Genomic DNA, 24,700 nt, shown 5'->3' with positions numbered 1-24,700 from the left:
TTCTTTTCTTTTTAATACAGTACAGGAATTATCTTTTTGCATTGTTCCTGAATCATGTCTTTGGTTTCAGTCCACAGTTCTTCTGGTCTGGTGCATGATCAATTGAGTTGAGTATTTTAAATTCATCAAGGATGTTGTTTAAATTATATTTTGACACTACGATTCTTTTCATGATTCTTTACATGATGTTACCATTTAACATTTGGGTGCTGGTTTTCCAGGTCAAGTTGGGTCTGTGGCCTAGTTGCTTTCTCTACAGCCCAAACTGCAGAAGACCAATTGCCCTTCATAGCACATTTGAGACACTATGCAGTGTTGGTGTTCTCAATAGAAACTTCTTGTTTCTTCAACTTTTTAAACCTAGCTAGTATTCTAGTGGCTCAGGTCAGTAGTATTTAAAACCAATAGTGGCATTATCTTTCCTTCAGATATTTTACTGGCTTAATCCAAACAGAGGGCAACCACCAGAAATGAACTGAGGATTTTGTTAGCCCAGTAGATTCCATATAGACAAACATACACATGCATGTATAGTATAGGCATCAAAATAATATGAAGGGTATTATGTTGATGAGCCATTAGAGCAACTTGACAAATTACACAACTTAGCTAAACAGATATACCAGCAGTCTGCAAGAACAGGCAAGACTGTGGCACCAGTGTTCTGCCAGATTTTTGGATTACAATTCCCATAATGCATTTTTGGTGCTGCCTGAGGCTTTTGGGAGGCGACATTCAAAAACAAATGAAAGTGAGCTGAAGTTCCTCATCCCTGCCCTGAGGACTAAAAAGCAAGGTATTTTTAACAAAATGTCAACCTAGCCAGAAGATGCGTTTTGTGAATTCTGGTGCATTAATTTCAGATTATATTCCAAGCCATTTGAAACATGGTTTCTTACACTTTGGCTGTAGCATTGGTGCATGAGATCTTAATTCATGCTTCCCACATTTATGTATTTCCCTCTCAGCCGTGTCTCTGTAATTTTGAATTGAGATGATGTCATCATGTCATCCTGAAAACTAGACTAATTTTCTAGACACTGCACATTTTGGCTGGGGTGGATATTTCAGATGTTCCAACACCAGAGGTGTCGAATTTATCCTTCAAGACTATTCTGGAAATGACGTGGAGTGCATATACTGTATATTGTGTAATGCCTCTTCAAGAGGCAGATCCAGAATGCCTCAGTCCTAGCAGCCTTTGTGAAAAGACAGAAACTAGTGACAGTGTTTGGGGTGTGCCTCACTTCCCTAAAGGCCAGGACAGTTTCTCCTCAGCCTACTGAATTAAGATTTGTTTCTTCAAAAATGAGATGTGGTTGAAAACATCTGTTAGCACCCTCTTGTGTTCAAAAGTATGTTTGCTAGTCATTTCTGGAGCCTAGTGTTGGAAAGACATCCAGTACCTCCCTCCTCTGAATATCACATCTTCTGCCACATTTGCTTTTCTGTCATTGGAGCCTTAGGTACCATGATGCCACCCTCAACATACTGATCAGATCTAATTTTGGAAGTTAAGTAGGGTCAGGCCCAGTCAGGATTTGAATGAGAGGCTATTTGAGAATGAAAAGTGTCTCTGTGTTGGCTGAGGAAAGAATGCTGCCTAAAACCCTGGAGAGTTGCTGCCATTATGAGTTAAACAAGGTTTAGCAAGAGTGATTTGACTCAGTGTAAGACAATTTCCCATGTATATTCCATTCTTTGTGGGACTGGTTAATTGGCCCGTTGGTTCTTCTTTCTGACCTGCCATTTGCCTGTTATAGCCTCATAGCCTCCTTCCTGTGGTCAATCACTAGTTTTGTTTACATCTTGTTCTAGGATTGCTAGTTGTTTGATTCTGTATAGCAGGATGCACAGCTGTGGTCCTTCAGATACTGTGACAAACAATGCCCACCAGCCCTAGACACATAGCCAAAGATGAGGAATGTGTTATTAGCTGAAGACCCGTAGCCATCCATCCTTGCCTGATCTTAAAGGAATGCAGAAAAGTATCTGGATGTTATTTTTCTCTGGCCTCCAGCAAGAACCAGAACATGCCTGTGAAAACCTAGTCTTGTTCCGGAGGACCTTGCACCCGACTGTTTGCAAATATTCCACTGAAAAATGTGGTCTGGTCGGTCTGTGCAGGTTAAAGCTTAAGAATGGAATGGCTGTGTATGATGGTCTATGGACTGGTAATCCCACACCTGCAATTAAAAGAAGAATTAGAGCAGTATTATCTCTGCTACCCTCCCATGAGGAGCAGGAAAACACTAAGTGCCCCAGAGTACCGTTTTTTCCTCTTGGAATTTGCAGAATGATGTGTGGAGAGGCATGTGCTATAGCTGGCAAAGCAAAATAATAGATTTAGATGTGATGAAGTGAAAGGGATATCCTGGAATGACCTTAAAGACGTCTCGTCCCTGTTGTATCTTGCCTACCTTTCCAGAACAGCCTCTGGGCAAAAACATTCCTTGTAACCTGATTTACTTCTCTGAGATTCTTCCCTTATTTTCTTTTTGTAATAAGAACCTCAGCCTTGGTCACTGGAATGTCTCCTGACGGGCAATTGGAGAAGATTGTTTAGATATAAGAATGGCTTCACGGTTAGAATGCGCCGGGCTTGTCTATACACCTGTTTTGGAATAGGATGGATCAGACTGAACAGAATTGCTAGGAGGTTCAGTATGCCATTTGGTGTAATCCTTGCATCTGGATGGCATATGGACCCGAGTGACTCTATTTGGCCTGCTGTCAATTTGCCAGTATCATGAAGTGGCCAAATAAGAGAGGCTCTTTAGGATATTGGCAAATTAAATACTTCCTCAGCTCTGTGGAGAGGCTGAGGAAGTGATTTAAAAAAAATATTAGGGCAGTGCATATGTGCTGAATCACTTAAGAAGAAAAGCTAAATAGAAAACTCCTGAATACAGAAGGAGACAGGAGAGAGTAACAAATGGGATTTTTGTTTGCTTTTTTCGTCTGTTATTGGATTCGCACAGTGACTAAGAAGTGGAATCCGACAAGCAGGATGAGTGCATCAGCATCTTCCCCAAATTTTTGTCTGATTTCCCACTTGAGTTTCCCCGGCAACTGTGTTGCCTCTGCAAAGATTTACCTCTGCCAACACCTTTATGTGTGGTACAGATTTGGCACAGAGATGCTGGTGAACAACGGGAACCTGTTTGGAAGGGAAGCTGTGGAAGCCACAGTTCCAAAACAGGGAGGTTTAAACTAGAAAAAAAATGGAAAAGCAAAGGCCTTTCTGGTCAGAGGATCAAATGAGCCTCTCAAGACCATGGAAAGTTACAGGCAAGATGACATGAATCCCAGGCAAGGAGTTGGTTAGGCAGGAAATCCCACTAAGGGATCATCTGCATCTTCCGTTTCTCAGCCCAAAGTAATTAAAAGCAAAGCACTCGCTGCTATCTCCCAGAAGTAACTTAGTGTATCCTCTGTTGTTTGCTGACACCTTGACCATCAGAAAGGATCAGCCAGTATACGGATTATGATCTGGTTGAGAAATAGGAGGTGGGTGCAGGACTCATGAGAGGCTGGCCACTGCAAGAATGCCATAAAAATGGCAAGAGATTGATGTAGATTTCATTTTGGTGCAGGTCTACATACTGTTCCATCTCTACCTGAAGCTGCCTCGAAGCTTCCTCCTGAAGCATCACCAACTTTCTTTTGAGCTGATTTCATTAAAAGCTGGAAGGCTTCCAGATATCAAGTGTACCCGAATCAAGTTCTTAGCCTCCTAGAGTCCACAGTTTAGCCAGAATATCTGTGAGCCTATATTTCTGCTAAATTCCAGGCTCTAGCATAAGATCTTGCTAGCCTCTGCTAGCAAGTGAAGAAGCCAAGAGGATGGGAATTGGCCCGCACAGAGAATCAGATACGGCCCCAGAGCTGGCAGTTTCCCACTCCTGCTCTACAGCAGGAAAAGCATACTGACACAGAGGAGCAGGGCTTTTAAAAACACTGAAAGACATCAGGCAGAAATAACTGGAGACCACTCTTAAGTGCCACCTTGTGCCAGTTGATGAATGAGACTCAGGGCAATTTCTCTGTCCCTCTCCTTAAAAAGGCCTTGCAGGTGAGGAAGAAGAAGGAAGCCTGAAATTTAAAGCTGCAAATATAGCAACATATTCGTGAACTGTCATGTGGAAAGTCCTTTTGCAATCTGTTGGTTTACTTGTCTGCTGTGGAGTAAAGTGTTTGTTCACTGTGGTTTGTCATTTTCTTTTTTACTTTCTTTATTACTATTTTTATGCATTGTTGGAATGTGTTAACGAAGCTAATGCATTAGCAAGGGGTTTGCGTGTGTATGTGTCTTATTTCTTTGCTGTTTGTGAAGGCTAGCTAGTCCATGGAAAAAAACATAAAAACATTTCCAGGCACTGGAAAATTCCAAATAGCTGTATTGATGTTTCCAACGCGGCTGAGATCACTGTGTTTTACTTGTTGAAATTTCCACATAGTTTTCATGTGAACTCCTTGCAGTTTCAGCATTCTTTCTTCCAGCTTATGCAGGCATTGCCCTGGTGTGAGTTTAGGAAAATCATGTCTGAATCCCTTTCCAGAAAATGCATTGTGATATACCCTGTTTTCCCGAAAATAAGACCTAACCTGAAAATAAGTCCTAGTATGATTTTCCAGGATGCTCGTAATATAAGCCCTACCCTCAAAATAAGCCCCAGTGAAGTGAAACCCCGCCCTCCACCATTGTGCAGCAACCAGAAGATGACGTGACTGTATTTGAATTAATGTAGATTGTTGTACATGAAAAAAAAATCCCCTGAAAATAAGCCCTAACGCATTTTTGGAGCAAAAATTAAGATAAGACCCTGTCTTATTTTTGGGGAAACACGGTAGTGAGCTAAGTGTTGACTGACTTGAGAGATCCAAGTTCGAGTTCTCAGAGAGCTTGTTACCAGACACTGTCTCTTAGACTTACCTATATCACAAATTTATTCTGAGGATAAAAGTCAGGGGAAAGGCCATGTGTGCTGTCTTCAGGGCATTGGACAGCATAAATACAATTAATACATACTTTTAAGAAGTGTATTTGAATTATATTTTAAAATTTAATCAGCATATTGAAGTGTAAAGGATTAGTTTCTTGAAGCAAAATCTGCAAGGAGTGTTATAGCACCTTAAAGACTAGCACATTTTATATGACATATATATTTATGGACTGTAGCCCATTTTTTAGATGTAAGATGTTGAAAGAACTCTCTCTTCAAATTTAAAGATGTGCCTTTCAAAACAACAACAGCAGCAGTAAGAAGAACATGCTCTTTATACACCAAGATGTACAAGTCTGTTTGTCTCTCCCTGTGTTGGTCCTGGTTCAATGGCCTCCACTGCGGTCATGCATAGGGTTGCCAGATACATGGGTACCAAAAGGAGGGCATAGAATAACAAAAAAAGAGGACAAAGGAGGACGTATTGAATGTTTCATTTGAATTGTTCCGGGTTAAACCCGCAATCAATACAATTTTATTACAATAGCTGCCAATAAATGTCTCTTAGTGAACCAACCAAGAAACAGTCATGTTAAAAAAATAAAAATAAATATTATATCACCAACAAAGTTGAAATAGAGCAACTGGTATTATTAGGCTGCCAGCTTGCGCAAAAATATATTCCTTTTAAAATGCAATCTCCCTGCTTAGACGCCCCAGAAGATGTTCTACAATCCCCCATTAGCAGATTTTGGAAGAAACTTTATTTATTTACTTTAATGTCTTTCATGGCATGATCAGAGGTAACAGCATGCCATCATAATGCCATATAATGTCATTGGAGTAGCTTTCAGCAGTGAATCATGTGACTAGGTGTGCGAAAAGAGATATCTATTCCGACTTCTTAGGGAAAGTGGTGGCACTGGTATACAATAAGGTTCTGGCCTATATCTGACAAGTAACAATGTGATATATTTGGGGATAACAAGGGCATTTAAGTTCCTTTATTGGTTGGTGAGAACAGCACAGCAGCACAACAGCTGATAGTGTTATTACTTTCTGGGTGGGCCTGCAATGTGTGACATTTACGCTATGTGTGCTATGTGCTGTCAAGCTGCATCTGACTTATTGGGGGGGATTTAATAGGACTTTCAAAGTATGTGAGATATTTGAAGGGTGGTATTATCAGTGCCACATCTAGTAAGTTTCCATAGTTCAGTGGGATTTGAAACAAGGGTTCCTGAATCCTGTTCTGTCACACTACCTTCCACACCACATTGGTTCTCATCAATAACATTCATTGGTTGCTTTTTCTCAGTGGAGGCTAAAACTTTGTTTGGAAGACATTTTTTTAAAGCTCGGGTATCAGAAAAAGTAGCAGGTGACAGTCAAGCTTGTATGTTTGTGTATGCAAATATAGCAGTGATGAATTACCTTTCTGGCTTTGCCTTGAATTATACAGCAGATGACTATTAAAAGGTTACTTTGCAAGCTCTAGGCACAGTCTAATTTTGTCCTTGTTCTTTTCTACTTGTTCTTGCAGAAGTTTGCAATGTCCCACCCTCTCCTCCTGCACAAATCTAGAATTTTTGCATCCACTATCCATATCTGGTTTGAGGATCACGAACGGTTGAGGAATGGTATGTCGGGCAGTTCATCTTGTCCTTCATCTGACATTGACAGATTGCTCAGGATCCAAACTTAATCTGGGATTTTGCAATGCTTTTGCAAATTTGTTCTGACTAAGAGGAAGAAGAATGGCCCTGAGCTTGGTTTCCAAAACAAATGCCTTTCTCACTCATCTCCCTTTGAAGGGCAATAAAATGACCAAATGTGGGGAAGGCTTTGAGTTAGCGCCACCCACCACAATGCCTATATTTAAAGGAACTCCCCAAGATTCATGCTATTCACTTTCCTGTTTTGCCTTGCATCCCCTTGCTGGAAGAGCTATGGCAACTACCTTCTCCAGCCGCAGCCAGTCTTTTTCCAACAGTATCCATGGACCAAGGGCAGGAAGCAAGATGACCTTAGGCAGGCCTCAGACAGCATCAAGTATCTATGGGTCTGTTGCTGCCCTCTTGCCCTCCGTCAAGGACAGCCTCACTTGGCGATTTGGGCAGAAAGAGACAAATATCCTTGATGTGGGTCAAAAGGGCACAATGCAGAATTTGAATGATCGTCTGGCTGCCTATCTGGAGAGGGTGAGTAGTTGGAAGGTGTTTCCCAGTGGCAAGAGGAGGTACAAGAGAATTAATAAGCATTAAAGTATCTGTGTAGCTCTAGCTGTACTTTTGGAATGTAATCAATGGAAATGGGAGGAGTCCTTCATTTTTAAAGGATGTCAGTTTACCTGTGAATTAAAAATTCTATTTATTTCCTGCCAGAACACAGCTGGGGAACTGCTGACCTCCAGATGTTGCTGAACTGCAAGTCCCAGCAGTCCTCATTGTTAACTGTTTTGTCTACTGCTGGTGGGAATTGAAGTCAAACAGCATCTGGACAATGTTCCACAGAAGATTTTAGTTCTGGGTATATGGAAATAAGGAAAAACATGAGTTGTGAATATTTTGTTCAGTCTCTCTTCCAAAAGACCAATTGTGTTGATATCATATTTGTGTAATATTTTGGGGAATGGATAGTAAATGACAGACTGCTGGCCTTCTTGGAGAGTCACTTGGCAGTAGTATGGAGTAATTTTCATGGAAGAACATGCATTCAGTCGAACCAACCAGAAGAGTAGGATATTAAAGTGGCTTGACTTTTTTTTTAAGTGATCAAGGATTTCAGGTTGGAGTAGTACCTGTGTGATCATGGTATTCTATTTGGCTAGTGGAACTATGGACATTATAGTTCAAAACATCTGCAGCAGTGGTTCCCAACCTTAAGTCCCCAGATGTTCTTCCACTACAACTCAAGGCTTTTGGGAGTTTTAGTCCAGGAACTACTTGGGTGCCAAGACTGGGAACCACTGATCCATAGGGACTAAAGTTCATAATTTCTCCTTTATGGGTTCATAGGAGAAAAATTAAAATACCTGAGCCAAAGCTAGATTATCTTATGCATTTACTGGTGGAGAGGCGAGAAAATTAGGGTTTCTGTTTTTGTTGAGTAAACTGGTCATTTGGGTGTTTTCTTCTGGCCATATTAGCTGGAGTATTTTGCATGTAGTACTCTACAAGGGTAACTTTTTCAGGCTCTGCCTTAGAGGATAACTTTGTGTCTTTACAAACACCAGATCCAAATGGTGCTACATTTTATATTAGGGGATATGAGGTTTTTTTTAAAATAAAAAAAATTGACTTGGAAGCAGAATATCAACCTTTCTGGATGCAGTGGAAAATTACATTTACTGAAGAATATTGCTGATTGTACTTGGCAGTCAGGAAACTCTTCCTGATGTGGTTGGTTATATACATCCACTTTCTGTAATTTTGGGTCGATGCCATCTCAAGACATCATGGCCATGGGCAGCCAACACCCAAGTGGGAAAGGCAGCTACGTTAGGTTCTAAATCAAAAGAAAATGATTTGTATAAAACAAAACGCCCTCAAAACAATTTGAGGGGGAACTATAGCAGAATGCTGAGGGTGTCAATTGACAAAATAAAGGAAGATGAAAAATGGAGCAGGAAAGGAAATGGGCTAGTTGAATCTTAGCTTGTGTATGTCTGTGCATGTCTATTTTTTTATTTTATTTATATCCCACCTATCTAGTCGGTTAAGACCACTCTAGGCGGCTTACAACATAAAAATACACAATAGGGATATATATAAAACAATTTTTACATAATGGAAGACATTTCAACAAAATGGGGACAACAATGGGGGGGAGGAGAAAAAGGGGAGATCAGGAATTGGCTGGGGGGGGAAGGCCTGCCGAAACATCCATGTTTTTCGTTGATTTTTGAAGATACCCAGCGAGGGAGCCGCGCGAATCTCAGGGGGTAGATTATTCCAGAGGCGAGGAGCCACTGCCGAGAAGGCCCGATTTCTTGTCTTTTCCTTCTGGGCCTCCCTAGGCGTTAGGCTCCTCAGCCTCACCTCCTGGCTCGCACGAGTGACACAGGTAGATCTTGGTGGGAGTAGGCGTTCCACCAAGTATCGCGGCGGAACGCCTACTCCCACCAGTCTATGCCTGTATCGATCAGAGCTTACAAGAGTAACTTTTGCATTGTACAAGTAGCACTTGTAGTACCTGACTTGGCGATTCTATGAATTGGAATCTAAAAAAAAGCAACATTTCCCAGTTCCAGGTAGACAGATCAGCCTTATCTACGGCTTATGCATAACAGTCAGATAGCAAAGAGAACGGAGCTGTGCTTTGGATCAGCTTGATGTCTGATGAGCTTAGACTCCTGATGAGGACTCAAAAGCCACTGATGCCTTAAAACCTTTATTATAGAGATGATTGACAGAGAGGCAGCATGGTACAGTATAGGTGGAGCCACGGAGAGGCTTTCACATGCGTCAGAGCCCCATTAAGTCCAACTGGCCATGGCCCGCTTGAAATCAGGCCTTGCTTGGATGGATAGCCCTCCCCTGCTCTCAGCTGAGGGAAAAGATGAGCAGAATAAACTTCAGCTTTGACCTAGTCAGCATGTCTTCGCCTTGATAAGATAAAATGCTGTTGAAACAGTAGGTTTGTAAACACAGGATACAATATACGGTTCTGTCTATGCGCAATGGTCTCACTGAGTTAGTGTCATGACATCCATGGAGTAATGTGTGCATGCATTTAAAAAAAACAAATTCCACTCAAGTGCAGATGGTTTAGCACCTTTTTTATTTGGACACCACTGTCAACTTCAGTTTGCTCTGCCGTATACCAGGTGCGCTCTCTTGAAGAGTCTAATGCACAGCTGGAGCAGAACATCCGAGAATTCTACGTGAAGCGAGCCTCAGCCGGTGGCCCTGATCTGAGTGGCTATTTTAACACCCTCAAAGAGCTCAAGTCTAAGGTATCAGTTTACTATTGTTATTAATTGGAATTTGTAATCTGCTTTGGATTTGCATTTTTCCCCCTAGTAGAGTGCAGTTCACTTTGCCTTCAAGAGGTTTTAGACTTCACCTCCAGAAGACTGTAAGCGTGGAAAGGGACTGGGGAAAATGCCATCAAAGAACATCTAGTGGGTTAAATGTTCCTCACCCACATGTTAGGAAATCCACAGCTAGAGATAAGAGGTCTGGTCCTGTTCAGCTGGATTCAGCTGGAGAACATTTGACCTTCTAGATGTCTTCTATTACAGTGACTTCCACAAACGCCTTCTGGCTGTGGCTTCTGAGGGAGGAAGTCCAAAACAGTGGCTTCCCACACCTACCATGCTTCCCTTAAGGCTTCCTTCAAGAATCAGAAAATATGATTACTAAAATATGCAAGACATTTTCTCTAGCGTATCCCCTGGCTTCCCTTCTGGCAACTATGGCCAGAAATAGCCACTCAAATACGTGCCAGAAGAATGCCATGCAAAATGGATTTCCAGGCTTCCAAATAGATACTGCACAGAATCTACCTTTGACCTGGACTTAATATATAGTAGTGTATAGTAACAGTATGATTCTCAATGTAGTGTAGTGGATAGAGTAGCGGACTAGGGCTCTGGAGAACAGGGTTCAAACCCCCACTTGCCCATGGAAACTCACTGGGGGAACTGAACTGGTAAAACCACCCCTTAAATATCTCACTTATCTTGAAAGCCCTGTTAAGGTTGCCATGTCAGTTCTGATTTGACAGCATAGAACACACAGAGAGTCTGTAGTAAACACACACACACAGAGACATTTTTCTCAGGAAATGAAAAGACAATAAAGCCATTTTATGCCTGCTGCATTGCTATACTTTATTTGGGTGGTTTTCAGATATACTTTATTTGGGTGGTTTTCTTAGATAAATTATAACTGATCACAAAAGTTGGAGCTGTAACTGATTATACAGTAATTATTCTCTCTCTAGCTAAGGGTCATAATACCTATTCTTTTTTGTTTTAACCATACATTGAAAAAGGAAAAAGGAAATTACACACTTTCATTAGATACTTAAATGCATATTTTCAAATTCCCACTAACATTAATATCACCCCTATGGGGAAAAAAAGCACATTGTTAATTCATTAAGCAACAAAGTTATATGTGATGTTCATTTAACCACTCTTGCTAATCATTCAGTTGTGTTTGGTCAAGCTTATTCCAATACTGGAATAATTTATTGAACTGGATCTTTTTGTATTTCCTCATTTAAATGTTAAAATATTTAAACTGTTTTTTAAAAAATAATAAGACACACATTTTGAACATTTCTTTATGGAACAACATTTCTTATGAGGTCTGGAAATATTTTCAATGCTGGGCTATTAATAGCATTCTTTTCAAAGTGTGGAATGTTTTGTGTGGAGAAAATAGCTTGCTGGAACCTTCTGCAGCAGCACAGTTTTAAGGAAGACATTTAAATATGAGCCCCACTCCCTGTTCTTATTCTGCACCTCCCATCCTGGAACCTTACTTATGAATGCTGAAGGGGAGATAAGGCTCACAAAGACAAAAATGTAGAGAGGTTTTGACTACCAGAGGCAATTTTTTTTCATCTTCCCCCTTTGTTCCTTCCTTGGTTTCTACAAGCTTAGCTATGCCAAAATATGATCTTGAATGGACAATTAAGACCCATTAGCTTTACAAAAAACTTGCTCCTGGTGGAGATGAATATTGCTAGAACTGATCTATGACTCAACAAAGCTGTCTGCATTTTCTTTACTCTCCCTAAGGAAGTGGCTATGGGGGGAATCATGATCAAACCCCCATCACACCATAGGCAACTTTTCAACTGGGTTAAAAGAGATCAGCTGTTTGGTGGCCTTCTAGCCCCTTTGATGTGCTAGCTGTTCTCCTTCACACCACCAGACAGATTTTGAAACCCCTTTCTTCTACCCACAGATTGAACAGGAGACCCTGAATAATGCTGGGCTGCTCTTACAGATTGACAATGCAAAACTTGCTGCTGATGACTTCAAAGTAAAGTAAGATTTCCTCTTTGTTAGTACTTCCTTTGTAGTATCATGCATGTAGTATGAACTGCGGGATAGCCCAGTGGATGAGGTTTCTGGCTGTGGAGTTGTGGTTTGGAGTGCAGTTCCCTCTGTCCTTCTTGATAGGAGCAGGACTTGATGATCCATTGGGTCTCTTTGCAGTTCTAAGATGATGATGATAATCATCATCATCGGGCTGAGGGGCACTGTTGCTTGGAGCATTTTCAAGATTGGCCCTATTCAGACAATGGAAGAGTTGCTTTTCTGCACTACATCTTAGAGAATTCCCCTTCCAGTATGACAGTGGTCATGTTGGTTGGAGGAGGACTCTGAAAGTTCAAGTAAAAAAAATAATTTCCTTATTTCTGGCCCTTGTTCCTGTCTCTTTATTTATCTATATTCAAACATGAAGAAATTGAATACTAGCTTTTACATTAAAAAAATGAGCAAGAAGCATGTAGATCAAAAGATAGGCTGGGCTGTTTCTCTTCTTCTATGGTCAGCCATCCCACTAGACAAACAAGGCCCTACAGGATGTAAAGTGACTTGGTTCCACTTGAGAACTGATGACACGATTCCTTATTCAACTGGAATTTATCAGTTTAACTTAGAGATGGGCACGAACCTAGACATTGGCTTTCAAAGCCCCGTCTCCTCCAGTGGGTGCTCACTCAGAGGCAGTGGCCTGGCTTCCCTGTCCCGCCTCTTCTAGGTGTTGCTTCTCAGTTTCTGCCTACTGCAGGAGACGGGGCGTTGAAGTGCCGAACGCTTGTTTGGCTGCTAAATAAACCAGCATGAACCGTCAAACTGGAGGTTCATGCCCATCGCTAGTTTCAACTTCAAATTTCTAAGAAATCACCCTTGAAATAACAATGACTATGACCTCAAGTATTGTTGGTTAAGGCAACACTGGAGAAGTCTTTGGTCCTCCAGTTATTTTGGACTTCAACTCCCAGTGGTACTAGCCAGCCTGGCCAATGGCAAGGGGTCTTGGGAATTCTAGTTCAAATTTATCTGGAGAGCCAAATATTCCCCATTCTTTGATTGTTTAACAGCAGTTTTACCTTCTGGTTAGGAATGCTTGAGGATTTCATTCAGCTTGCATTTTTAAATGGACCAAACTGATTTGCACTTTCTAGCTGCCTGTGAATCTGAATGACGTCATCTGACAATTTTCACAATTTTATTTATTTATTTGATTTGTATCCCACCTTTCCCCTTGAACTGGAACCCCATGTGGCTTCTTTGTGATACAGAAATTGTGATGCAGCTCTTGGTTTAGAAACATACTGATAATTGTACCAAAAATAGGTATTTAAACAAAAAAATTGTATGAAGTTGTGCATTTTAAGATGAAAAATGCATAAAAGGCGTACAGAAACATTGTGAGTAATGCACACATTCATTTAAAAAGTGTTCTTTTAAAATATCAGATTGATGTAGAAATGGCAATTTACAGACTTACAAATGAACACATATGACATTGATATAGAGAAGAAGAAGATTTTTTTGTCTTTCCTTGTGTCTAATCTGTTTCTAAATTCTAAGCCTGGTGTGTTTTGGATAGCTAGCTGGCCTGTGCCATGAGATCTGCCAAAAGTCTGCTTACAAGACCCAAGACCTAAACTGACCAGACACTTAGGCTCAGTTCTTAATTGGAAAACCATTTAATTTGACTCTGTTGTCCAGGAATTCTTGTCAATCCCAATATTTTTTCATTAATATCAGGTGTTTAGTGATCTGTATATTGATATGCAATTTAAATCATTGCCTATCCAGGGTAAAAATAAAAAGCCATGAGGGTGGGTCTGTAATTAATCTAGGAGATTTGCATTAATCTCTGCACGTTCCATGAGCATTTAATTAGATATGTTATCCAGAATTAACCCTTGAGGACTCTCCCATTCAGCTTTGCTTTGATATTGTGCCTTCACTGCCCATAAAAATCTTTGGAAAGCAAAATGATCAGAGTTTTAAGAAGACCACATGAAATCGAGGGGTATAAGGTTCATAGAAGAGATCATTTTAAGAGTCATGTGTCCATCTCTCGATCTATCTAATGATTTCCTTACCGACGATCTGAAGCAACATGCTAAGACTGTGCAAGTGAGGTCTTTGATGTCTACATGAATGATCCCCAGATTTAATCCTGTCTGAACAGATCACAGGCAGTTGGATTTAAAAGAAGGAAGATCTGCCTTAAAAATTGTTGATTCCTGCCCAAAGTCCTGTTCTTGTTCATGCCTCCCCGGCCTAGGCTGTCATTCAATGTGCCCTGTTTTATGATTGTAACCATACATTAAATGTTTGCCCCCATAGGCTGGAATCTGAGGTGGCCATGCGTCTGTCTGTGGAGGGGGACCTTGGTGGGCTGCGCAAGGTCCTGGAGGAGGTGAATGCAAGCCGACATACCTTGCAAGTGCAAGTGGACAGTCTTCAAGAGGAACTAGCCTACCTCAAGAGGAACCACAAGGAAGTGAGTGGGTGTATGGATGTGTGTGAGAGAGATGGCATAGCACCTAGTAGAACATTTGCTGGGTACAATGGAAGAGTTACTTTTGTAGACTACAGCTCCTGGAACTCTCATAGCCAGGATTGCCACTGGCTACTTTTGCTGATGGGTGTTTTGTAATCCAAACCTGTAGTTGAGAAAAGTTACTTTTTCACACTCTGCACTGGATGCATCTTAATTCTCAATATGTCCCCAAGAGTGGCTTGGCATTAAATGAATGGTGGGAAATCTTGCGATCATTTTCTTCTCCACTCTTTTTGGAGGTTGAACATATCAGTGGCTTTCTATTCCTTTCCAAGTCTCTGAAAGGAGAGGTATGAAATCCCAGGGCAAGAAGTCAGAACTTGAAGGGTGGTTATTTTCTGCCTGGAAAGTGGAAACTTTTGCTTTCAGCTGTACAGCTATACCAGGGAGAAAGATCCTCATCAAATACAGGTAGCCTCCATGGGAACCTTCCATCCCTGCTTCTTCTGTCTTAATCGCTGATCAGTGAATCAAGATAAGATGGTATTTGCCTATATTTCAGCTTTAAATACTTTGCATAGTATTGTAGTATGTTTTGCAGATATTTGAACCTGGGATACCAAGATTTGAACCTGCCCACGAAGCATGTGTTATGTCACTAAGGTGTGATTCCTGGATCTGTCTGCTCCTTCCTTCCTTTTGGAAACTCTGGTCTCAAAAAATTGAACAAAATACTAGGGGTATGGAAACATAATGGAGAATAAAATGGGATTAGAAGGCCACCAGTCTCAATAAGGGAGCAAGCACATAGCTGTGTAGCTGAAGGTTTTTCCCCCACCCTTACTTGTATGGGGTAAATGATGAAGTCCTTTGAGTTTAACAGGATAATGCAAACAGTAAATTATTGCCTATATCTATCCTTACCGGTTTATAAAAAGATACACACCGTATAATACATTTTAAAAATTTAATTGTCTTTCCCAATCAATTGGGAAAGCAGGGGGTTAGGCAATCAAAAGAATAAAAAGACCACAACAACATAGGCTCCCCATATCTTCTGAGGATTGGTTCCAAGCCCCCTGTGGATACCGAAAACTGCACATAATAGCGAATGCTGTTCATCTCATGATAAAAAGGACAAGAAACAAGTAAAAAGTTTCACATGCATTACCAGAGACCATGCTCTGTATTCTTCACTAACAAGTAGCACATTCTCTGGCTTCATCCAGTGGCCTGTTCTGGTAATACATGTGAAAATACCTTTTTCTGGATGTTCTTCTTTTAATATTTTCAGATATGGATAAGTGAAATCATGGCTACTGATCTTGTGGATGGGGGTCCTACTGTACTAGACTTTCCTCCTCCCACTGTGCTTTCTGAATGGCAGGGAAATGCACTTGTTGAATTGTTCCATGATATTTTCCTATTGCTAGAGTCGCTTTTTAATAATATTAAACATGACGAAACATCAGGAATAGAAGGAATGACATGTGGATGCATATTTGCTATGCAACCACATGTCATTCCTTCTATTCCCAATGTTTAGTCATGGCTACTATTGTTTATGTAGCCAGAACGTCTACTATTCCTATGTAAGAGCAGGTTCTTGAGGCCCAGGGTATAATTTTCCAAGATGGAAGTGGGCAGGAGGAGAACTATCAAATAGCTATCTCCTTTTGGTTTTTCTGAGGCCTGGAGTGGGGCTGGAGCAAAACAAGATGCAAAATCACAGTGGGAATTTTCTGTAGAAAACTGATAGTGTGAAATGGGAAATGATGTTTATTGGCTGTCCCCCCCCCCCCGGTGTTTTAAGTGGACCTTCAAACATTATTTTTCAAATGGAACTACAGTAGCTGTGTTATTCATTGCTCTGTAGCAACCAGCTTGCCACTATTGTGAATTGTTGCACCCTTTGTGAAAGCAATTCATAGTGTTAGACATTATTAACCTGCATTTTGGTTAACGCAGGTGAGAAAGAGAGATGGAAGTACTTATTCTGTTTCCTTCTATTGGCCAAGGTTAAAATACTTTTAAAAAAAAGAAAAGAAAGACAAAGGACTGAGGACTGATAAATCACTACCATAAAACTTGAAATTTATGTCAGAATGCTTCTAAAAATGCATTTAAGTGTACCTTAAAAGTAACTGCCAGAAATAGCTAGGAAAGTATTTGTCCCTCCAGGGAAAATATTTTTGGGACACCTCATTGCATTGGTTTCAAAATTTAATTTAGTGATTCAATTTCTGCTCCACTTCTGTCTCTTTCAGGAACCAAGATGGCTTACAAGATGCATTTAAAAGCAAATCCATCTAAAAATACAATAAATTATAATATTATGATAATATTAAGTAGATTATTTTAGAGCAAACACTGAATTAATACAGTTAAAAACAATTTTAAAAATAACAACAAAAGGCAGAACTCCCAGCCTTAAATACAACTTGGTCTTGCTTTTATTACTGCCAATTAATTAGCTGCAAGTAACTATGTTTTTAATTACTTCAAGTGTGGGAGGGCTTTAGAGCTTGTAAAACTACCCAAGGGGGACAGCTTGTGACCTGCAGAACATACTTGGCATATATTTGTACTAAGAGGATGCACCAGGGGGCTCATCAGAGCCCTTTGATTCCACACAAATACAATTTCTTTAGGGAAATGAAAGTAAAAATCCTATGAATAAGGAGCGGACATAACCTTAGAAACGGACCAGTGTGGAGTGAGCATGCTCTGTGGCCACAGAATCTACCCTTCACCATTGATGGGGTGAAATGAAATTCAGGATCCTGAAGAAGACAAAGTTGACTGAGTGAGACACCATACAGGGCTACATCCTGACAAAACTTTCTGTTGCAGATCCTACTAGCAGCAGTTCTGCTTGTTTTCGTTTAATAAGTATTTAGGAGAAGGTATTGACGCCTGTTGCTCGGACTGTCCACCTGGCCTTTGCTCCTCCTGTCATGGTGTCCAATGGGGTTCCTCATGATTGCATGATAACCAAGTCACTTGTCGACCCACAGGAAGTGGCCTCTCTCCAAGGCCGGCTGGGGGGCACCGTCAATGTGGAGGTGGATTCCATGCCTGGTGCTGATCTCCAGAAAATCCTTGCTGAAATCCGTGACCAGTATGAGAACGTAATGGAGAAGAACCGCCAGGAAGCTCAGGCATTGCACAAGTCCCAGGTGTGGAAAGGGAAGCCAACATGGTTTGTTTCAGGGGAAGTGGGAAGTTTGCTAACTGAAGGTGATCTCCATGGGAGGAACATTTGTAGGAAAGAGACATGATACGAAAATAGGCTTCTGGTTGTTTCCAGTAAATGTTGATTTATTACTAAATGACTTATTAGTGAAATATATTCCTCATTTGTTCTTTGGTGGGCATAAGGTTGCATACCTGGCTCTGCTCCTCCCTGTTTTATCCTCGCAGTGACCATGAAATGTAAGTCAGATAGAACGTGACTGGCCTAAGATGCCCAGCGAGTTTCAAGACCCTTCTAGAGAGAATCACTCTTTCTTTCTTTCTTTCTTTCTTTCTTTCTTTCTTTCTTTCTTTCTTTCTTTCTTTCTTTCTTTCTTTCTTTCTTTCTTTCTTTCTTTCTTTCTTTCTTTCTTTCTTACTTACTTACTTACTTACTTACTTACTTACTTACTTACTTACTTACCACCCCCCATTAGCACATACCGCATACACACGATTCTGGGTGGTTTGCAAACAGAGAAAACCAATTTAAAAATAGAAGCAGCCATCAGTTAAGACAGAAATAGCAGTAAAGTTAGACCAGATGGCACCAGAAACAACTTCCCCAAAAAAAGCAGAGAGGGAGGCAGGACATTCAGCCAGAATTGGTGTGAAAGGCCTCCCTAAAGAGTAATGTTTTCAATTGCCTCCTAAAGGAAAGCAGGGAGGGTGCCTGGCATAGGTCCTACAGAAGCTGATTCCATAATGTTGGTGCCATCACAAAGAAGGTCCTGCCTCTTGCAGATGATTTCCAGGCCTCCCTTGGGGTGGCTACATGGAAGAGCCTCGCCTAAAGTGATCTGGTCGGTCAGGCAGATGCCATTGGGGGATGATGTGCCGACAAGGAGCATGGTCCCAAACCATGAAAAGAATATCCATACAGGAGAGAACGTGGACAAGCACTTTAGAACTAACGACCTTTATTCTTTTCTGCAGTGTGATGCCATCAATCAGGAGGTTGCCATCAGTACTGAAGCTCTTCAGGCTGCTCAGATGAAGATCACAGAACTCAGACGACTGGCCCAGGCTTTGGAGATTGAGCTGCAGTCTCTTCAGAGCATGGTCAGTGTCAGCATCTTTTCTGTATTGCTATGCTAAGAGGCTACACACAAAAGGCAGTTGAGTGGGTGATGTGGGATCTATGATTACACTGCACGGGCACATATCTTTGATACTGAGTATGGAATGTGAACTTTACTTTCCATCTCCTCTTCAAAGAAAACCCCAAAGTTTCTATTCCTTAAGAAGACCTTTGAAATTAGTCTAATAGTTGCATGCAGTTAGAATGATGACTATATGCAGCCCTGGATTTACAACGTTCCCTTCCCTTAAATAAGTGCTGTGCAAAAGCAAAAATGTCTCTAGTAGAATTCTCATTTTGGAACACACCTTCCTGCTCTCCCCCAATGTATAATTTTCTTTGCTGTTTTGTTTTGAAATTGGTTATTGGATGGTAAACACAGGCTTCATTTATAAGCATGTATCTTTGAAACATTCCTGTTGTGGTAGTAAATATTGTCTAATCATAGGGAATATACATTTGCTCTGAAATTTAATTTGACCCTCAGTATCAAAAGGTAGAATCCCTTAGATGACTGTCATCAGAGAGCTGCGGAGTAATGCGAGCAAAGCTCAAGTTGTAGGAACATGTTATCTTTTTTTTAAAAAATGTTACCATTAGTTGGTTTTTTTTTTAATGCTTATGTACCTGAGCGAGCCCTGGGGGGAGATTTCCAAAGTATCTTTTCCAGTCCTTTCCCAGTGGGCTGTGGTGGCCTGATCCCAGATTAAAAGCCTGTGCAAAGGAAGCCCCAGGGTTCTAATGGGAGGGGATGAAAGGTGGTAGCAAACAGAAGAGGGAGTGGGCAGACAAAGGGTTTAGAAGTGGAGAGCATAAGCACTAGAAACTTGCAATGCAAACAGTGTAGGAAAGGCAGCCGGCCAGTGCAAGCACTTAAGGAACAGGGTGATCTACTCACATGAAGTTCCTTCCCCACCTAGACTTGTGTGAACATGCAGATTAATAACTCTTCTGTAGGGTCTATGGATAGGATGGCCTCATCCCAAATTTCTGGTTCAGGTCCCCCTACTCAAAGCCTAGACCACCTATGTGTGGTGGTCCTTTTTCTAAAGGAAACACATCTCTCTCCTCTATCTTATTTATACTCTATATCCCCCTCAATGCATTGGAAACCCCTCACTATCTACTTGGGACCTTTATGCAGTGTCTCCATTTGCCCCCAGAAAATAGCCCTGGAGGGAACCCTGGCTGAGACCGAATCCCGCTATGGGACGGAGCTGATGCGGCTGCGTGACCTTTGCAATGCCAGGGAGGCAGAGCTGCTCCAGCTGAGAACAGATGCCCAACGACAGGCTGAGGATTATAAGCGGCTGATGGATATTAAGAACAGACTGGAACAGGAGATTGCCACTTACCGGCACCTTCTTGAAGGGTAAGAGGTGGCGAGGAAGGTAGGCTTGACTTGAACCACCAGGCTGTTTTGTCATTCTTACCTCAGTTTCTGAAGATTGGAGATAGGTGTGGATCCTTCTGCTGAAGAGAGGCAGGCTGAGGCTGAGAAACAGGAGTTTGCCTAAGGAGATTTTGTTTAAATTTTGTATTTTATTTATTTAAAATATTTTTATCCCAGCTTTCTCCTTAAAAGGACCCATATGATTAGCCATGAAGGGCCTGGAGGTCACACTGGCTTTCTTTCCTACTCATCCTGGCCCTCTGTGGGCCACCCACACCCTTACTGTTTATGAAAAAGGTTTTGAAAGGTTTACAAATGGGGAGCAGACAGAGCCTTAAAATGCTGCCTTGCACCCTTTGGAGAGTTTGGTGAGATGGGAGCTGAAGGAGCATTGAAAGAATTATGCTTCTGAAGGATTCTCCATTTTAGGGCTGATTTGTTCTCCAGTGGTGATGGGAGGGCTTCCGAGGCAGTGGTGGCTGGTGATCTTGATTTCACATGGATTGGTGGAGGTGTTCTGGGTTTTAGTCTGAACTTTAAAGGTGATCCCCAAAATCCTGAGCCTATACTAGAAATAAAATTCAGCACTTCAGACAGACCCTGTTAAGTTCGGACTAAAACCTGGCATGGATTCTCCAGAACCATAAAATTTCACTCACCAGCCTCCCTTGCCTTGAGGGGTCAAGAGAGCCACAACAGAGAAGTTGGTTTGCACGCATCCCACTGACCACACCATCTAATGTCACCCCAATGAGCTTATGGATGAGGTGAGATGTGGACCATAAGGCTTCTGAAATCCATTTGCTCAGAAGGCTGAATGGAGAAGCCAACATCTAAGGCCATTGGCAGGTTTTGTTGCCTTTTTGTACCACGGCGTGTTTAGCTCTCAATTTGTTTGCTTAAAGGTGGAACACACAAATGGCTCCCAAATAAATACACGTGGAGACAAAGCCTTGGAGAAAAAGTTCCAGAGACATTATGGATAGACTGGGTGTCACTCATAGAAAAGAAAATGCTTCATATTTGTTATATGAATGTAGCTTTATATTGACTGATGTGGAGGATGCTTTAAAGAGAGAATTGAGGTGTACAAATGACCCATGTGTTAGGACATTTAAAAGCCTGGGATGTTTTAATTAAGGGATTGGAACCTTTGGTCCATAGATGTAATCTGGACCACTGAAGTTTCTCATCCAACCTGCTGTGAGAAAACTCTATCCACACCATACGTCTCTTCGCTCCTTAAGCTTGGAAGGCCATCTTGATCTAGTATTCTTTGCTGAACCAGCATTCTTTTCTTCCTTTTAGGTCTGAGGCTCAGCCACCGGCTACCCCAGGTAAGCATTTGCAGAGTTCAGAAGGTTATTTCTAAGAAAAAAATACGTGCAGGTGTACCTCGGTTTACGAAATCAATGCATCTTCCGGGATATTATATAATGCAAAAAAAAAATCGTAAACCGGAACGTGGATTGCCGTAGCAACAGCGATGGCGCTGCAAACCTCCAGGCGCAGGGAAACTGAACCAACCCAGTAAATAAGTTGATCATGACTTCTCCACAAAACGTAAATGAATCAGCTTTGAACTGGAAGGGAACTGATAATACTGTACTCAGATTTCACCATACATTTGTCCACTAGGGGGAAGTGTGTCCTCACTCCAAATAGGCTTGGAGTACTGGAGCCCTTCACTTGTTTGCAGCACCAGAGCTATAGGTAGGATAGAGCAACTGGGGTTTTGACCCTGGGTGCCAAAAATTAGAGGGTGCAAACATTTGCTGCTACAGGGCACAAACCTGCCTGTGGATATTTACTGCTAAAAGGCCATGAACTTGCCCACCTTTAGCCCATATACTACTTCCAGCTGCTCCCCCCTGGGCAGAAGGAAACACAAGACAGGTAGGCTTACTGAGGAACCAATACGGCTCTCATGCGCTGAGACCTACAAATTCCTTGCCATCACTCATTCTGCCTCTGTAGTATATGATAGTGTCACATGACCTATGTATGTTAACCAATAAGACAGTGAAATGGGAGCAGAGTGCTGGTTTTGCCTCTGAGCAACACCCTCGGAGGACTTCTCTGATTCAAGGATTTGATTCAGAACAGCTGGGTCTGTAGAGAGAGCCTTTCATCGCTGCCTTGTGATGCACCAGACTCAACAAGGAGGATTATGTGAGACAACTCCATGTGCAGAAACAGTGTTGTTCTAGCAGAGGCGAAGTTGTCAGAAGGCAGACCCCAAATGTTCCGCTGGCTGAGGCAAAGAACAACATGATACCCTTTCCCACTGCATGTATAAAAGCAGAAGGCATTTGGAACTGCCTTGACGATGGATGTTGCAAGAGCATCTTTTACCTGACCTGAACACTGCATATTAACTTACCAGGCATAGAGCAAGATGGGTGATGTACCACTGCCTTGTCCACCATATTAATCCCTCCTGTCGCCATCTACCACTTAAGGCGGCTGCCTCATTCTGCCTAGTGGTAAGGCCAGCTTTTTACTAGAAGCATAAACCCAAGCAGTCAGATATATTTGAACTGAAACTTTGTGGCTTAAAAAAATTTAATGCCAGAGACTTTGTGTATGTTAGCAATCTCATGTCTCCCCCAGGACCTTGCTGCTGCCTCTGAACATTGACTACCTGAGGTGGCTGCCTTACTCTACCTAGCTGTAGGGCTGACCCTGCAACAAAAACCTAAACCCAGCCAATCCACCATACTTAAGTTAAACTTTTCTTGCTATTTGAAAAACATGTTGCCTATCAACTATCTCATGGTTCTTGCACTCATCAGCTTGGCTAGAGTATTGGTTCCCAACCTTGGGTCCCCAGATGTTCTTGGACTACAACTCCCAGAAATGCTGCCCAGCACAGCTAGTGGTGAAGGCTTCGGGGAGTTGTAGTCCAAGAACATCTGGGGACTCAGTGTTGAGAACCACTGGCCTAGAGGCTTGTTTAAACATTTACCAGAAAACTAAAAAAAGATGTCTTTGAAGGCAGTGGTCCCCAACCTTGGGCCTCAAGATGTTCTTGGACTACAACTCCCAGAAACCTTCGCCACCACCTCTGCTGCCCAGGATTTCTGGGAGTTGAAGTCCAAGAATATCTGGAGGCCCAAGGTTGGGGACCACTGCTTGAAGGGACCTGGCCCCAAGGGGTCTCCCTCGTGTTACTCCTCTGACTACTTCTTTTCCAAGCATCTTGGGTAGCTCCTCATCTTTTCCTGATGCCGTGTTTTGTGTCACCCCACCCTGCCTTCTTTACAGAGCCCTCTACAAGCCGCCGGGTGAAGACTGTCATTGAGGAGCTTGTGGATGGCAAAGTGGTGTCCTCCCATGTGGAAGAGGTTGAACAACCTATGTGAAATCTGCCATCTTGGTGACAAAAGCAGTGGATGTGGTGTTGGTGATGGTGTTGTAGAGGGAGAAACACAATCTTGCATGACATTTTGCCCACAGGGCTGATTCCACAGCTAAAGACAGCATTCTGCAAATAAAGCAACTCTTTCCCTTCATTCAAAGGAGCAGCTTTACTGGTGGGTGTTGTTGTTGTGTTGTTTTGTACTCCTGGGATAATAAACTCCTGGGTTTGGGAATTTCAAATCTATGCATAAAATTCATTCTTTATCTATCATCCTGGCTGTCTACTTTCTGGCTCGTTAGCTTCGTTCCCTTTCCCCACCCCCACCAATGTTCTTTTATTCTGGGAAGACGGCCATGGGTAGAGTACGTGCTTTGCCTCCAGGAGGTTTCTGGGTTCAGTTCATGGCATTTCCAGTTAAAAGGATCAAGGATCATGTGATGGGACGCACTCTTTCCTCTCTGGCCCTGTAAACCAGGCCACTGCCATTGCTAGATAGCACAGGAATGATGAGTATCGCAATCCAAAACATCTGGAAGGTACCAGGTTGGGGAAACAATGGGCTAGGTGGAGTGAGGGTTGATCCTGAGGTAAAAGCAAGGGATCCATGCAGAGTTCACATTCATCTGCCCTCTTTCCCTCAGCAGTGTAATCCTTAGGAATCATTATGGCTATGAAGCCCACATTTTAAAAAGTGGTTATTTGGCTGCGAAGTCAGAGGTCGTGAGTTCAATTCCCCACTGTGCCTCCCCAGAGAAGACCCAGCCTGTGTGGCCTTGGACAAGCTGCACAGTCCCATGACACTCCCACAAGAAGGGAAGGTACATCACCTCTGTGTCTTCTCTGTCTAGAAAACCCTGAAAAGGGTCACCATAAGTCAGAATTGACTTGATGGCACATTATGATTATTTATTTAATATCTAGGCACAATGGTCAGATATGCTCCTTTACATATTTTCCATCTTGATTGAGTGGAATGGGAGGAGCTTGACTTGAGCAGTCAGAGTTAAGGGGAGCAGAGTCCTGAACATGGAGAGCTGGAAGGGATCCCTAGAGTTAATTACATTGGTCACCTTGATGAGGAAGGAAATCCACATCTATAGCATTCCTGGTTCATGGTCACCCAACATCTGTTTAAAAACCACCAACAAAGGACAGCCTGCCACCTTCCATGTAATCGGAGAATAGGACTGA

General features: G+C 42.0%; 1 protein-coding gene across 2 annotated transcripts; it reads left to right on the top strand.

The window, feature by feature from the left end:
• The first annotated feature begins 6,673 nt into the window (after window positions 1-6,673).
• Window positions 6,674-23,779, top strand: LOC110074882 (keratin, type I cytoskeletal 17). Of its 2 annotated transcripts, XM_020785588.3 has the most exons (9): window positions 6,855-7,147; window positions 9,775-9,903; window positions 11,870-11,952; window positions 14,281-14,437; window positions 17,455-17,616; window positions 18,608-18,733; window positions 19,916-20,124; window positions 21,454-21,482; window positions 23,413-23,779. In XM_020785588.3, the coding sequence occupies exons 1-9, from the start codon at window positions 6,896-6,898 to the stop codon at window positions 23,508-23,510; spliced, it is 1,245 nt and encodes a 414-aa protein (XP_020641247.3). In that variant the 5' UTR covers window positions 6,855-6,895; the 3' UTR covers window positions 23,511-23,779. The 2 variants fall into 2 exon arrangements, with proteins under 2 accessions (XP_078233995.1, XP_020641247.3); XM_078377869.1 differs by lacking the exons at window positions 21,454-21,482; window positions 23,413-23,779 and having other exon boundaries at window positions 6,674-7,147; window positions 19,916-20,128.
• Window positions 23,780-24,700: the final 921 nt, after the last annotated feature.

The sequence above is a fragment of the Pogona vitticeps genome, chromosome 6, assembly GCF_051106095.1.
Source record: "Pogona vitticeps strain Pit_001003342236 chromosome 6, PviZW2.1, whole genome shotgun sequence".
In the NCBI taxonomy this organism is placed as follows: domain Eukaryota; kingdom Metazoa; phylum Chordata; class Lepidosauria; order Squamata; family Agamidae; genus Pogona; species Pogona vitticeps.
This window is presented reverse-complemented; position numbering and strand designations above follow the sequence as displayed.